At 35.8% G+C, this 17,422-nt stretch overlaps 1 protein-coding gene across 1 annotated transcript in view; it reads left to right on the top strand.

Annotated features, from left to right (window-relative positions):
* Window positions 1–17,422, top strand: part of LOC121392693 (dual serine/threonine and tyrosine protein kinase-like) — a 36,621-nt gene that overhangs the window by 16,670 nt on the left and 2,529 nt on the right. The window contains exons 5-12 of the mRNA XM_041523801.1: window positions 2,148–2,233; window positions 3,290–3,373; window positions 3,915–4,012; window positions 5,321–5,529; window positions 7,229–7,385; window positions 11,942–12,097; window positions 13,456–13,546; window positions 16,550–16,799. Of these exons, the coding sequence (XP_041379735.1) occupies window positions 2,148–2,233; window positions 3,290–3,373; window positions 3,915–4,012; window positions 5,321–5,529; window positions 7,229–7,385; window positions 11,942–12,097; window positions 13,456–13,546; window positions 16,550–16,799 (1,131 nt within the window). The remainder of the gene's footprint in view (window positions 1–2,147; window positions 2,234–3,289; window positions 3,374–3,914; window positions 4,013–5,320; window positions 5,530–7,228; window positions 7,386–11,941; window positions 12,098–13,455; window positions 13,547–16,549; window positions 16,800–17,422) is intronic.

The raw sequence follows: 17,422 nt of genomic DNA on the forward strand, positions 1-17,422 counted from the left end.
CTTTTATTTACTCCCCCTTGTGTGACAGCTTAAGACAGGTTGACTGTATATATATTTGGTATTATACTATTATATATATCTATATGTTATACAATATGGTTTTTGCGTTTCTTCTTAGATATATATATATATATATATATATATATATAAATATATATATATATATATATATAATATGTATTAAGTATATGTATATATATATGTATATATATACGATACACACACACGATTTTCCATTAGTAACATGGGATCTTATGTGTGTGTATGGATATATATATATATATATATATATATACTTATATATATATATATATATATATATTGTCTGAAGAGGAATACCTGTTTACATTTTTTCCAGGAGGAGGCGACCAGTTTTTAGTAGCCACGCTCCGTTAAATCTGCTTGATTTAGCAGCCTTACATCTTTAAACCCTTGTGTGACCGCTTTGTGCATATATATATATACTATACAACAAATGTAGCAGGTTTTCTCTCTCAGACCAGTAATATCTGCAGATTTAGCCAGTCTTACGTCTTTAAACATTTATTTTTGACATGGAAAAAGTAGTTCTCCTCATGATTAATAAATCAAATATTTGCTCTAGTGGTGTCGTTAAACAAAACATGTTGTAGGTCATTGACACTAATCGGCTGATCTACTGATGGACAGACTCATCGATCTGTTTGTTTGTGTACTTACAGACCTAAGGTACATCAGGTCATTCACACCAATAAGCTGGTACGGTACAGATGAAACATCTGCTTGTAAATGATATCACTTTATCAGGTCTGAATCATTTTAGGTTAAATAAAACTTGGGAAAGTAATCTTGTGAACACTGAATGACAATTTCCCCATAATGTCGGTTTTTAAAAAAGTATTGTTTATTTTAAGCTAATGTAACCTGAGTAATTTTGAGTACAGGTATATGTACAATTAAGTAGACACAGTGAAAATAATACAATGCTGTCTGACTAATAAGGCTTGTCTTAATTTTCATATAATTATGTAGATACAAGTGGCAGCTGTTCTGGAAAATTATACTACGTTGATCATGATGGGTTTTTGTTTTAATCAGTTTGTTTCAACCACAAACATTTAACACAGACACAAAGTCTTTTTTTTTTTCTTCTTTTTTTTTTGACATTACAAACATGGATGATAATGAGATGAATGGTGAAGCTGCAGTATTTCCATTTCTGTGTGGGACTACTTGACAGGACCGTGCTCCACGCTTGCTGTAAGTTGAGCTATCTCAGTATCACCCGAACTAGGGATACACAGAATCTGCAGTGCATGCAGGGTAATCATCCTCCATGTGAGGGTCATACACTTGAGAGAGACACACCCATCATCGCATCCATGAAGTGGGTGAAACTCGGTGCATGTGACCGTACACCTACCCATTGAGCCTAGCGGTGCACTCACCCTGGGTTGGAGCCAGTACTGGCATGAAAAATCTCCCATTGCCTCAGGTGGGATACGAACCCTGTACCTACTAGCATCAAGTTTGATGGCATAAATACATTTCAACTTTATACAAAATATATTTTGATCTATCGGTGTATTACCCACCATTTGTAAAGTAAAAGGGTTTAATCTGTATTTGACTACCGTACTAACAGTTCTGAAAACATGTTAATTACAGCAAATGACATGTCGACAACATAAATATGCTGTTGACTTACATGTACTTACATTTTTATTTACTTACTTCAACTTATTTTAATAAACTTATTTACCTTACTTACCTATTGGCTGACTGATGTCCTTATTTACTACCTTTCTTATTTACTACCTTGTTTGTTTACTTATTACTTATTTGGGTACTTATGTACTAACGTAATTATTTCCTTTACTTGCTTACTTAATTAGGTACTTACTTACTACCTGTTGGTTATCACTCAACTGATAGTTTTTTCTCGTTCCAACCAGTGCACCACAACTGGTGAAAGCACATACATGTAGTATGTGCTTTCCTGTTTATAGGAAAGTGCATATAAAAGATCCCAATGTGCTCTAGTGGTGTCGTGAAACAAAACAAACAAACTACATGTACTTAGTACCTTGCTTGCTTGCTTCCTTGTTTACATATTAGCTACTTGTGTACTTAATTACTTACTTGCTTACTCACTCACTTAATTACAGGCACATTGACACGATGTCTGGAGAGTTTGGAATCACTGGACAAAGAAAACCCAGAGGGTTCCAAAGCTACAGATGCCCTCCGGCAGGTAAGACCATAAAAAAAAAAAGCTTCAGTCATACAGATAGGATAAACCTCAGTGGATGTTTATAATTATTATTTTCTCAATCATACAAACTTTAACCCCTTGTGGTACTACCCTCTCCACCATTGAAAGCATATGGTACATAAACAGTGAACATTTTTTCAAAATTTTAAGGGACATTCCTGATTTTGCTGAATTGTAAGATATTTCCGACTAATAAAATATTTCTACGATTAAACTTCCATATTAAATATATTTTCTTGTTTAGAATATCAGTGTCTGTATATTCAATGTGTTTCTGGTCGTCTCAGTATTTGTAAGAAGCCCAAACTGGATTTTGTCTTCAAATAATTTCGTACATACATTTAGCCTAGTACAAATATTAGAACTATCAGAAACACATTTAATATACAGCCACTAATATTTTATGCAGAAAAATATATTTGATATATAATTACAATCATTAAAACATCTCTGTTAGTCGATAACATCTTAAAAAATTGCAGCAAACTCAGGAATGTCCCTTTAAATAACCCAAAGTTGGTTAATCTGATTTTTAGTTAGGTAACTGATTATTCAGTTAGGTGAAGTATACTGGTATAGTCTAATGAATTTCCTTAAACTTGCATTCAACTTTAAAATTTAATGACAGTATTTGTAGCTAATACTTTAAGCAAAATAAAATTTAATTTTTTTTATAGTAGTTAAAGAACCACTTTTTTATATTTGGTAATGTGACTTTTTGATTGTGTAATGGTTTAAAATGTAACCGATTGACAATTCACGAGAATTTGAAGTGCATAGCCGATACACAATTAAAACGACAGTTTGCATGAAATATTGTGTCCTGCATTTTAATAAATAATTAAGGTTTTAGAAGGAATATTATTAAATAAATATTTTTCTTCTTTTTCAGTTTTCTTTTAAAAACATACGTTCACATTAACACCCTTCGTGGATTCCTTTAGTGTTTAGAGGTTTTTCGTTTTTTTCTTCTATAACTTTTTTAATTTACTTCTTTTGTTTTCTTCTTTTTTTTGTGCGTGTGTGCATTTTTAGACTTTGAATGCTGCCTACCAAGTGGAAATAACTGTGAGATCTAGTTCATCTCTGATCAAAGTACTGCTCGAGAGAATGAAACAGGTAATATATACACACTTTTTTGGACATCTCACGATCCCCTCCCCACTTCCATTCCCAACATAAACATGCTGAAAGGACAATAATGGCCTATTTTTATATACGGAGTGAGACATGTCCAGTGGTAAAGCACTTGCCTGATGTGCAGTCGGTCTGGGATCGATCCCCATCGATGGGCCCATTGGGCTATTTCTCATTCCAGTCAGGGCAAACACTGTTGTGGATTTTTTAACTACAGCTATGGTTATTTTCAACAATAATTGGTGTAAATAGTGAGAAAAAGTAGCCTGTTGTAGGTGAGACATTTAATGACATGGAATATTTCTTGTCCAGTGAAACTCCTCTAAAGCGGACACCCTTGGGACCAACTAAAATGTCTGGTTTTAAGAGGTTTTCAGTTTAGAGAGGTTCTCTTGTGTACAAATATTTAAAAAGGGTCCATGAAAAACGTCCAGGTTTGAGGGTATTCCAGATTACAGAGGGTCCAGTTTTGAGAGGTTTGACTGTATAAAAGGTGCCAGTATTGTCTTGTTTTCTATGACAGCTGGTGCAGGCAATGCCGTGGAACACACAACCAGTGATTGATGCCGAATGGAAGAAGAAAGTCGCTTCCGACATGTTGAACAGTCTCAGTGAAGCAAGGTGAAGTTAAGAGAATACATTTTTTGTTGTTCTGACTAAAATGACATATTCAACATATGTATTATTATCCACATGGTTCAACAACCGAGTTAATAATAATAATACGAAGCACACGTGTAATAACAATAATAATTTACGTGACCAACCACAGACGTAATTTTAGGAAGCAACGTCACCACATGATGTTTCCCCAGTCTTAGCTCTGTGTATGTGAAATTGGTAATTACATTTTATGTTTCATTAATAAAGTAATGTTCATTTTAACTTTATTTAGGTTTTTTTTATCATTGGTTGGTCATTAGATATAATTTTCTATAAAAGGAAGATCTATAAAAGAAAGATGAAGTCACTTAACAAAAAGACATGAGTTCTGAAAATTACATCATTTCGTCGTCTCCTTCTAGTTACTTATAAAACATTTTGAGACAGTTCTTGTTATTTATATAAAAAACAATGATAGGGATAATAAAGAAATTATTACACTCACGTGTGAGTCATACTGAATTTACGAAACTCGTGTCAGAATTCTTGTATTGCCCAAGCGATACAAGAATCCTGACACTGTTTTGAAATAATCTCTGTATATCTCTTGACTGATTGTCCATCCCATTAATTACCGGTACTCTATTTTTAGAGACTAGTCTTGAAAATAAAGTTTTGTAAACTTTTGATGATAATCATGAAAAATAGATCCCAAAAACCTTGTTTTAGACACAAAGTCTCAAATACTAAAGTTTTAGTTGTATCATAGGCTTTATGATCTTTCTTTTTTGACCGACCAATCAAAATTGCACAAATTTCCTTAATCAAAATTGCGCACCTATTCTCTTTGGCATTTTTTGGCTCCTTCAAAATTCCATTGCACCACTACCCACTGCCCCACCTGTTACCGACCACGGTCGGGCAGTGTTCAAGATTAACAGAATCCCGATATCCCGGGGATACCAGACTTCAAGAACCCAGTATCCCACCGGGATACCATATAATACTAAATTCTCAGGTGGGATACCAGTTTTTGAAATGTTAATATCCAACTGGGATACTGCCCAAAAAATTTAATCTCGAACACTGTCAGGCTGCTGGTGCTCCCTTGCACCTTCCAGTGCAGGCGGTCCCTCTTCCTTCCCACCCCCACCTTTCCTATCCTGGACGGAGGAGTCGGCCAACGCCTGTTCTTGTGCCCAGGACAGGCGTGCTCTACAACAGCTTGCTCTGAATGTGCACGTAAAGCTCTGACCTGACCTAATAGGCTATATGGTGTCTGCTTAACACAGGACAGACTGTACATGTATGCTTTGTTTTGTGCAGACTGGCCAAGAGTATATCGTCCCAGATCAAGGAGCGGCTGACGAAGTCTCACGATGGGTTTCTGTCGTCGCTGCGTCAGTTGGAGATAAGACACTGTGGCCGACTGGACAAGATTGAAGACCAGAGGTTGAAACTGCGGAAAGTTCACGCTCCGAAGGTGGCCAAGCTAGCACTGGAGAGCACTTCACTCAAAGATGCAGTGCAGTTCGGTAAAGTTACATAGACAATAACTTACGAGTTAAGAGCAATTACGGATTATCTGTCTCGGGTGAAATTAATGTTGTCAGTCACAAGCTTTAGCGAGTGACTGACAACATTAATTTCATGAGGGACACATAATCTGTAATTCTGAGTATTAAGTGGGTTATTGTATTTATCACCCATTTTGTAAATAGTTTAGAAGCTTAAACTTTAAACTTCTTACATGACACAAACTGTATAATATTCAAGACATGAAAGTCTGAGGAAACCGATGACGTCACCAAACTAATGTCATGACTTTTTTTACTAATTACTATTTTCAAAATTCTGCCCATTTTCAACTCTATTTTCTCCCCCCCCCCCCCCCCCCCCCCCCCCCATCCCAAGTCAGGCCATTGATTTTATCGAAACCCTAGTGGTATATGGGCACGTTAAACTATCTATCTATATCTATAATGTCAGCAGGGAAAGATAGCTTCTATTTTTCTATATTCACCCGCATCTCACTACCCATATGGGTAATAAAATAAAATCTCTCCCCCTAACAGTTGAAAAATCATAGTAGATTTGGTAAAGTCATAAATGAATGAATAGTCAAACTGATAGGAAGGATATTTGAAGTGGGGTGGTGATGGATGAGTAGCCACAAATCAATTCCTTAGCACCAGGGCCTTGTTTTACGAAGCGATCTTAGCACTGAGATCTTGATAAGTGCACAACTTCCTTATGCACTTAAGTTAATCTTAGTGCTAAGAATATAAAATCCGTTCTCTCAGATATAAGACTCCCGTATAAAGAATTGTTGTTTACTACATCTGTGAAGCTAATTAAAATCATGGGGCGGAACGTAGCCCAGTGGTAAAGTACTCACTTGATGTGCATTTGGTCTTGGATCGATTCTCCGTCAATGGGTCCACTGGGCTATTTCTCGTTCCAGCCAGTGCACCACGACTGGTATATCAAAGGCCGTGGTATGTGCTAATCTGTCTGTGGGATGGTGCATATTGCTACTAATAGAAAATTGTAGCGGGTTTCCTCTCTAAGACTATATGTCTGAATTACCAAATGTTTGCCGTCCAATAGACGATGATTAATAAATCAATGTGCTCTAGTGGTGTCGTTGAATAAAAAAACCCTAAAAAACCAACTAATTAAAGTCACAGACCCTAGTTTTAACCTGTGAAAACGACACTAAATTTGATTAGTCTTTAGACCTGTAAAACATCTGAATAAAGTTAAAATAAAGTAAAATAAGAATGTGATGTTGAAATGGGAAAATACCCTCTAAAATAGACCAGGGCCCGTGCTTGTAAAACTTTTAAAGAGTCCAGATTTAAACTCTAATGACATCACACGCATACAATTTGGATGGCCTTGTCATGACATTAGTATGTCAGACTATTAAAGTCTCGAGTCTCGACTCTAAAAGTTTTATAAGCAACAGGCCAGAGCTCGTATCTATAACAGTTACTTCTCAGAGGTATTTTTTTTTTTAGAATTAAAATGCATTTTGTGGCATTACAAATGCCAGAATGATCAGAAACACTTCAGATGTATGGAAATTGATAATCTAAACAACAAAATACAAGTAATGTCTGATTTCAGTTATCAGAAACGACTTTAACAGAGAAAAATATGCCGTAGTGTTTAAAAACTAGAATCTGTCACTTTAACAGATTTGATATTTCCCATCCTGCTTGTTTTCAGGTATGCCGCAGATGAGTCGTGAGGTTGGCCGAGGTCAGTATGGTGTGGTGTATGCATGTGACACCTGGGCCGAACATTCACCTCTGGCCATCAAGTCGGTCGTACCGCCCGATGATAAACACTGGAACGATCTGGCCTTGGAATTCTTCTATACAAAGTGAGATTATTTTAATATACAACAGAGGTTTTAGTTTGAATATTATATATTAATATAAATAACAGTCTGTAGATGGCTAAAATGTTGTTCTTAGTTTTATTTTCCATTTCATCTTCAGGGTACAGTATTTCAAAATATTATATAATAAAAAGTTAGTGCATGTGATTTTTATCTAGGTAACTGATTGATTAGTTACCTGCAGTGTATTTGCATAATTGCTGAACACTTAAACAGTTTTACAGTATGTTGCTTATTAACTCCCATGGCTAGTGATATTCAATGTTGGGCTAGTAAATAACTACTATTTACATGCCCGACAGCTAGTGAAAAAAAATTGTCAATTGCTGCAGTTAAATCTATTTTGTAAATATGTATATACTTCCCCCACCACCACCATCATCAAGTGTTAATGTTTTTAAGCTCTGTTTCCCTCTTTAGGTGACATATCTGATTATTACTATTAATTAGTAAAATTGTATTAACTTAAAGTAAGTAGGGCTTGTGAATTTTTAATCGTGGCTAGTAATTTTTAAATCAATGATTCCATGGCTAGTGGTTTTTATCAAAGTGCTAGAAGCCCTGCTTACCACATAACCAGTTTGTAAATGTGAATAACTGACGCTAGACATGTGAATAGAACAATGGTTCTGGTGAAATATTGGGCAATGATCTTTTATTTGTCAATGGCTGACCCAGGTATAAAGGTAGCACTAAACCAAATACCTTCTGGCAGGGTCAAAGTTCAAGGTGCACCTAACTTTTGATAGAGAAGTTAACCCCAAAAGTCCTGTGATTGGTTATAATGTGTGTGTGTTGGTAATAATAAAAAAAAAATTCATCTGGACTGAAAATGTATGCAATTTTATTTCATCTAGTACCACTGTGTCAAGTAGCCTTGTGCTTGAAACATGTATGGGGTACCTGTAAAAAAAAGTACTCAAATTTTGTGCGAAACTAAGGTGTTGTAAAAACATCTGGTTATACCAAAAATGAGCCATGAAAGGTACCATTTTCTTCACTTAATACTTTGAGGTAGGAGTTGTAGTACTGATATTTATGGGCCATAGTTTGGTTGATATATTGCATATAGTGTTTTTAAACACAAATATTAACATGTTTGCCTAAGGCATTTTATTTGGTATAGTCATACCTAAAGACAAATGGCTGACCCAGGCATAAATATAAAAAATCCCTTATTGCTTTTCAACAGCCTGTGTGGCAGTAGCTGGTTTCATGTCGTAAGAATTCTGTTTTACTTAAATTTATATGAAATTCCAGATTTTTAATCGTCTTTTTGGTTTTTCAGTATTTTCTGCGGTTTGTCCAAATTGTTCTATATTCTTTGACCAAAACTTTTTTTTCTTCTTTTTTAAAATAAATATAATCTTTATTGTCCCAGAAGAATAGGTAGTGTTAGGGTTGGGGCCCTAAATCACTACAATACATAGCATATATATTAGTAGCAACATAATACAGATAATTACATAGACATATCTAGTACAAAAAACTTAATACAATGTGGTTTAGACTGATCCTTGGAATACATTCTGAATGGGGCCACCGTTTTAGACCTAGCGCCAATCTCACTACCCAACCACCAATAATCCTCTTTCATCTTTGTTTAAAATATGCTGTTGTGTCATTAAACATTTCTTGACATCCAATAGCCATGATTAATATTTCAATGTGCTCTAGTAGTGTTGTTAAACAAAATAAAACTAAAGTCTCTGTTTAAAATCACAAGTTTAAAATCTCAACGTTTCGTCAACTAAATGTTGACATCGTCAGGAGAAAACTAAATAGGAGTCCAGCCTTTAAAAGCAGTAGGATAAAAACAGTTCAAGTGAAACACCAATTAAAAATATTAACAGAGATAGGGACATATCTGTTATTTCATATCTTAATAAGTTTGCTAATGACTTTGGGATAGTCGGCCTTCCATTGGTTAGTTTGGGCATTAACCCGACTTTCCCGTGGCAGGCGGGCTGCCCCAGGGTTCATTACCACGTCAGGGAAAATATTATTAAAACAGAAAATCTTAATTTCAAGAAAATAATTTTTCAGGCAGTGGTTGGGGAACTCTACCCGGATGTGGTTCAGATTTACACAGACGGGTCGAAGAACCCAATCACTGGTGAAACAGGGATGGCCTTTATTGTTAAAAATAGTAATAAAAATCCGATAGCTATTAGGGCTAGGCTGTCGGATAATATATCAGTTTATGCCACCGAACTCATGGCCATACTGTATTCCCTGAAGTGGGTTGAAAGATATCATAATTATAATGGCCCTAGCAGCTATGTTCTTTTCTCTGACAGTCTCAGTTCCTTGCAGGCAATCAATGGCGCCCATAGTGTCAGACCCGAAATTATTTCTAAAATTGTCAAAAGTTATAATAAATTGTTGGATAAAGGAATTGAGCTAGCCATGGAATGGGTCCCAGCTCATATTGGAATAACTGGTAATGAGTTGGCTGATGCGACGGCTAAAAGGTGTTTGCTGGACCCAGTAGTCAGTGTACCAGTGGAACATAACTTTAATGAAATAAACTCAATAGCTGACCCACACTTTGGTAACCTGTGGCAGACTGAATGGAACCACAGAGCCAGAGTGTGGCATTCTTATATTGAACCAAGGGCGACCACCCCTGGACCAGTTTCATTTAATGTCAAGGCAACTAAAATTATTGCAAGATTACGTATGGGTGTCTCTTCGGGATTAAACGATATCAGATTTAAAATTAAGAAAATTAATTCACCCAACTGTGTTAATTGTAAAGTTGTTGATAGTGTTAACCACTATCTTCTTGAATGTACTAAATTCAGAAGTAAATTGGTAAATTTCTTTAATGTAAACAATATAAAATTTAATGCATTTAATGTATTAAACCCATCTAAAGAACATAAAATGACAATCGACAGGTTAGTGGTTGCCTTTGTTTATCAAACTAAAATATATATATAAATGTTCAATATAGATTGGGCAGCGCCTATCGCTGGTAGGGGTGGGGGGGCGGCCACCGCTAAGGCATTGTTAGATTGGTGCGAAGACGGCCGCCTGCCGCCATGCTGGACATGTATGGTGCTGCTCTTTGCTCTTGGGCGTGTCAGTACTGCTCTTTAAACTGTAGTTGCCTCTTCTCCCTTAGGGATTTGGAAGGACACTGACTGCCCCTTGGCTCCACTTCTCGGAATCCTCCGTGTCTTTGCCGCACCTGGCAGGCTTTGGAGTAGGCGTTTCATTTTATTTTAAACATGTACCGAATTTTAAACTGTATATACTTTTATATATAACTATTTTTATAATGTCTACATTATTATGTATGGTTGGTGATGGATGAATGTTTTATTACTCCGAGCTGATAGTTGGGGATGCGTTATCTGGTAGTAACAACCCCCCTTCTCGCCGGTCAAATATATTGTCTAAATCGTTTCAATTTTTAGTTTGGTGTGTATTTTTTAAATTAAATAGGTTACCAGCGTGCTCTTTTAAATATGTGTTTTTTATGATAAGTTATTTATGTTTTTAACCTCTTTTTATAATAGGAAATAGGAATTTAATAGGGCGGTGCGCTGCTCCTATCCTAGGGTATGCAACATGATTCTATACCATACTTGTATGCGCTAGTTTCTAAATTAAAGTGGTGCCAGCGTCTGATGAATGGCATAACGTTCTGTTTCTCCAGGATTATAGAGAGGACTTGGAATCGCCAGGATACATTTTTACATTGCCAGACTCACCAGACGCTTAACTTTCCCTGTTTAAATACTTCTTTTTTTTCTGGTAATTTTTGATGGGGGCACCGAGACTAGAGGGCACGACGGTTGGGTTGGCTGGGTGGGTGGGGGATACTCCACCGGAAGATGGTTAGGGCGGTAGGCATAGGCGGTTTTGGCCGTAAGGGCTGTTAGGTTTGTCCGGGGGACTGCCCCTCTCTTCTCCCCCCCCCCCCCCCCCCCCCGGAGCCTTCCCCGGTTTTGGCCACACCGAAGTCCCCAATACGATGGGTACCCCCAAGTAAAACATATCCCCCTATTAACAAAACCTGTGGCTGAAGCCTAACCTCCTAGTCACCTGCCACCCCTATTTTGAGGGCTAATTAATATATTTAAAAAAAAAAAATTAAATATATTTATATTTAGGACTGCCCGATCTAAATTTGCGTTACAAATTGTTAGTTGTTTGCTGTATATTAAATATTGTTTGGGAAAATAACGCACAAAATTATTTATTGTAAAGTCCTTTTTCCCTGTTTGTTTAAATATCAAAATTACCCCAGTAATTGTTCTGTCCCAGGTTGGACTACTGGCATCCGGTGGCCGAACCTGGGATAGACATGCTCGAAACCTTCGTGGTATAGGAGCATGCAAATATTTTATTGATTGATTGAAGTGAAACACCAGAGTTAAAATATTAATCACATCTAAAGATAAGCTGACTGGGAGGAGTGACAAAATAAAGATCTAAAAACAGTTGAGATAAAACAAACAAAACAAACATTCCTTTCCTCTCCTTGCCAACAGATTTGAAGATGTGATTTATAATTTTTGTTTCAGAAACATTCCCGAACATGACAGAATAGTGGCCCTGCGAGGCTCGGTGATTGACTACATGTACGGAGGGGGGACCTCCCCCGCGGTCCTACTCATCATGGACAGGCTCCAAAAAGATCTGTACGCTGCCATCAAACAGGGCCTCGACTGGATCAGCAGGTACACAAATACACTACACAGACTGAGCTGTTAATCTATCTCATCGGCACAAAAAAAAGAAGTTTTTTGAAAATGAAATTTTTTTTCAATAGATTACTATATTTTTCTTTTAAAAATTTATTCTGCTACTATATACAGTTGAATCATGTTGACTCGAACTCCGTCGGTGCTCGAGAAAGTGTTCGACCCATCGGGTAGTTCCACCTAACCATTCGGTCAACATCGTGTAACTGTAACTTTGGATTTTGATTTTGGTTCCAGCATTGCGGTGTATTCGACCCTTCCAAGTTCGACACAACGATATTCTACTGGATATATAATTTTTTTAAATGAAAATCTCTCACCATTTTCAGGGTATTGTTTAGCTATCTATATCTGCTCAGTGCAAAGAAGTGTATAATTTTATGAAAAGTAGACAGTATTGTTGGATGGTAGCCAATGAAAGTTTTACCTGCTAATGAACATTATTTGGTTGTTCCCAACAAGATAAATGAAGGTCTCAACATGTTCTCCACAAAAAGGAAGGAAGGAAATGTTTTATTTAACGACGCACTCAACACATTTTATTTACGGTTATATGGTTAAGGACCACATAGATATTGAGAGAGGAAACTCGCTGTCACCACTTCATGGGCTACTCTTTTTGATTAGCAGTAAGGGATCTTTTATATGCATCATCCCACAGATAGGATAACACATACCACAGCCTTTGATATACCTCTCGTGGTGCACTGGTTGGAACGAGAAATAGCCCAATGGGCCCACCAATGGTATCGATCCCAGACCGACAGTGCTCCACAAAAAGGAAAAACAAAATAAAGTGAGATATGGTTCTAAGATGCCACACTAAGTGTCATTTGTTCAGTTTAATGTTGATAATTTTAGATTTTACTGACATGAACTTTAACATTTACAGATATTGAAAACTGTTTGTGAGAAGCTGAAATACTTTTAAGTAGCAGTTGCTAGTTTAAATCCATGAAAATGGATGCCAAGTTTGGTTAAATCTACAAATCCGTAACACATCTGGACACAGTAACAACAGAGTAAAACAATAGTCTCTGACGTTGAAACAGGGAAATACCCTTTTAAAAATAGACTAAAGCTTGCCTTTATAACTGTTACTTCATATTTTAGAATAGTGAAAAATTTATTTGGGGTATTGCAAATACCAGGATGACCAGAAATGCTTCAGATGTATAAAAATCGATATTCCGACCAATAAAATATTAGTAACTTCTAATTTAAATAATTAAAAATTGACTCTAATAGTGAAAAATATATCATAGTGTTTAAAACCTAGAGTCTGTCACTTTAACAAACTTGTTTCAGTGTGACTTATTTTTATGAAATTGCAGGCTCCAGGTGGCCATTGATGTTGTGGAGGGAATCCGATTCTTACACGGTCAGGGTCTTGTGCACAGAGATATTAAACTGAAAAATGTCTTGGTATGTTTGTCTTATAAAATATTTCAATAGTTATACATTAAACTAAAAAATGTCTTCGTATGTTTGTCTTATAAAGCATTTCAGTAGTTATAAACATTAAAGGAAACATGTCATGAGACCATATTATAGCTCATTTTAAAAGCAAAATGATATAAAAATAATATACAAATAAGTTTCTAACAATAAAATACACGTAGTTAACTTAAAATGAAGAAATTACGCCAATCAGTATCAAAGTACGATTTATGCATATTTATTCATGAGCATTCGGAAAAAAAGCGAAGTGACGTCAGAGCCGCTGTACTCTTCCATTGTTGTTAACTGTTTATATATGGAGTAAGGGCCTTACGATCTTTTCAGTCCAGCAGTGCCGTACTGCGCGGCCTTTGGGTGTAAAAATAAACAGTTTAAACGATCGGGATTGTCTTTTTACGGTTTTCCAAAGGATTGTATCCGAAGAAAGGCGCATGTATTTTATCGCAAAACAAAATATTGGACACCAACACCGCATAGTACTTTGGTGTCGGCCTATTTTAGTATTTACAGCCCAGAGCCCAAACGTTACCCAGAGACAAAAACAGTACTCGGCTGTGAATGCCGAGGTGTACATTGTTCATATTTGGCATAAAGATACACCTCAGCATGATGTATTTATATATGTTTAAAACAAAAATGTTTTTTTTTTTTTTTTTTTTTTTTTTTTTTTTTTTTTTTAAAGAAGACATTTTTCATGTTAGGCCTACATTAAAAAATCTGTATTCACCATCCGAAGGAGACGTCAATAATTAATTAAATATGGCATATACAAACATAGGATTTGGCATGAGGATACATCTCAGTACGATGTATTTAAATATGTTTAAATTTTTTAATTTGTTTTAAAAATAATGATTTTAATCTTCGGGCGGAGTACGTCACAAATGAAGCCCTAAAGTAACACGAAGTTCAATACAAAATAAACCACTACTGTCGGTGTTGAAACAACTATTATGTTTCATCCACGGGCTGACTTGAGAATCGGAGTTTAGTTTTAGTTAATTGGTCCTTTCTTTCCGTGGCCTGCACATGTGATTCCTGATTGGCAGGTGTATGTTGCAGGGTATCGACCAGGTAAGTGATTACCACTGTCTAGACATACGTACAAAATACTTGCCAGTTTTTTAAGATCACAGGGTATTGTGGCATAACCTGTCGCAACTATAGTACAATGTTAATGGATATTATCAGCCGCCCTGCTTCATTACTGTAAATAATGCTGTAAAACTGTAAAATTACAAAACTGACCAATTACGTACCGTGGTAGTACCAAAGAAAAGAAAATTATCACATGGGTATCGTGAGTGGTCGTTTTTACTCTTAACGCACCCTACCAATAGGCCTAATAATATGCTACTTTTTTTTTAAAGAGAGAAAAATACTATAATCCCATTTTGTTCTATTGATGCAAATTGAAATATATTTAGTTAAAAAGTTGATTATACTCTCAAGTCATTTATGTTGTTTTACAAGTCAGGTTAATGAAAGTGAAGCGCCTTGTAAATTAGAGTGTTTGTTTACACTGTGCATACAGATTTCATTATGTACAGCCCGAACATGAAAAATGCGATATTTTCTATAAAAAATAAATAATAATGTTTGTCCTACATTTATATTTTTTACATATTTCAATACATCATATCGAGGTGTATCTTTATGCTAAATATGAACAGTATACACCTCGGCATTAGCATCCGAGTTTTGGTTTTGTCTCCGGGTTACTTTCGGGCTCCGGGCTGTAAATTGGTCGACCGGTCTGGTCTGGCACCATCGGTTTCTCCACCCTCCAACTCGCTATCTGTTTTTTCTTCAGTATCACTGTTGTAAGTAAATGTGTGTCTTTCTTCATTTACTAACGGCTCAAATTGATACGGCAAAACGTTTTGCGAACGAACACTCATTGTTTTGGTAAGCTGTGCAAGTCTTAGATTCTTTAAGAGTGGTACAGACTAATGCTTTTTGTGTAAGGCTTCAGATCAAGCGACGCATCTCTGACGTCACGGACCTCGTGATTGCCCTGCTCATTAAAGATCGGCAATTTCCGCTAAGAGCTCGTATCTGGGGGTTTTTTATGGAGATATTTTAAGTAATTAATTTGTTTTAATTTTTTTTTTAGGTGATTCAATTTATAATTAATTGTACATGGTTGGTGTCAAATATAGGTCACATGACATGTTTCCTTTAAACTGAAAAATGTTTTGGTATGTTTATATCTTATAAAATATTTCAGTAGTTATACATTAAACTGAAAACTGTCTTGGTATGTTTGTCTTATAAACTATTTCATTGGTTATAAACATTAAACTGAAAAATGTTTTGGTATGTTTATGTCTCATAAAATATTTCAGTAGTTATACATTAAACTGAAAATGTCTTGCTATCTCATAAATATTTTTTCATAAAAAGAAATAGTGATCCAATATTTTGTGGAACACTCTTTGGGAAGATGTTCTTTCAGATAATTTGATATACTAGTGAAAACGAATTTGAAAATCTGTTAGGATGATGAGTTAAATGCATAATGTTAGTTAAAAAGAAAACTGGAGGTCACTCTGCCTTGGAAACCACCATAACTGGAATTCATGGGGAAAAAAAATAATTTAGTTATTTGTTATTGTCTCACATTTACGAAGTAAAAAGGTGTGCTATAGGTGATGGCGTCAACTTTTGCATTAAAGTTTAACTTTAAAGTTTCACGTTTAGATGGATGTTCATCACAGTGCATCGAAAAAGTTAATGGTATGGTGAGACATTTAATTCCACAGAATTCCTGTCAGCCAAAGATTCTTGAAGAAAACATGGTTTATGCCTAGTAGCCACTCATTACTCTTGTGATATTCTGGAGTCAGTTATGCTAAGATATGGTGTGGAATTGATTAACTTTTGTTCAGAAATAAATGTTGAAAAAGTACTAAAATATAGCATTGCAATTATGCTGATTAACCTTTAATCCATCTGTGTTTGCAGCTCGACCGGGACAACCGCGGTAAAATAACTGATTTGGGTTTCTGCAAGCCTGAGGCCATGATGAGTGGAAGTATTGTGGGCACTCCAATACACATGGCTCCAGAGCTGTTTACTGGTCACTATGACAACAGTGTGGATGTTTATGCTTTCGGCATCCTCTTCTGGTATGTCTGTGCTGGACACATCCGACTCCCGACCGCGTTTGAACAGTGTGCTAACAAAGACCATCTGTGGCAGTCGGTGAAAAAAGGTAGTGTGTAATTGATATTATTACTCCAGCGGTCACTCATATCAGGGAAAACATTTTCCATATTTTCTCACTGAGAAATATTCTGCATTGGTCTAACGAACAATATACTATTGGACAATTTGACGTTTACAAACCAATGACCTTGTCGATACTAAATAATAATGACGTCATCACAATTTGGCAAACACACAAAATGACACCATGTAGTATAAAGAGTTTGCGTTTATGGCTCTCTGTTTTTGGTGTTAAATTTATAACAAAATGTCATTTTAATGCAATTCATTATAGATTTTGTATCAGAATAAAAAGAACTTTTGTTTTTGAAAATTATCTATGAACATGATTAAATTACAAAGTTATAGCAATTCTCAGAACAATGCGTAAAGTGGTTTACATCGTTTCTATACAGCTTGGCCTTCGTGCATGTGCATAAAAAATAAAGGCTTTTAGAGAAAAAATAGCTGAGGTAATAAATAGAATAACAAACTCGATACCAGTTATTATCATATTTATGTCCCTCGTGAAATAATTTTCATTTGCCACACGCTAAAGCTAGTGACAACTGAAAATTATTTCACTCGGGACATAAATTTTATAATAACTGGTAAATCGTTTATTATCCT

The sequence above is a fragment of the Gigantopelta aegis genome, chromosome 3 (genome assembly GCF_016097555.1).
Source record: "Gigantopelta aegis isolate Gae_Host chromosome 3, Gae_host_genome, whole genome shotgun sequence".
Lineage (NCBI taxonomy): Eukaryota > Metazoa > Mollusca > Gastropoda > Neomphalida > Peltospiridae > Gigantopelta > Gigantopelta aegis.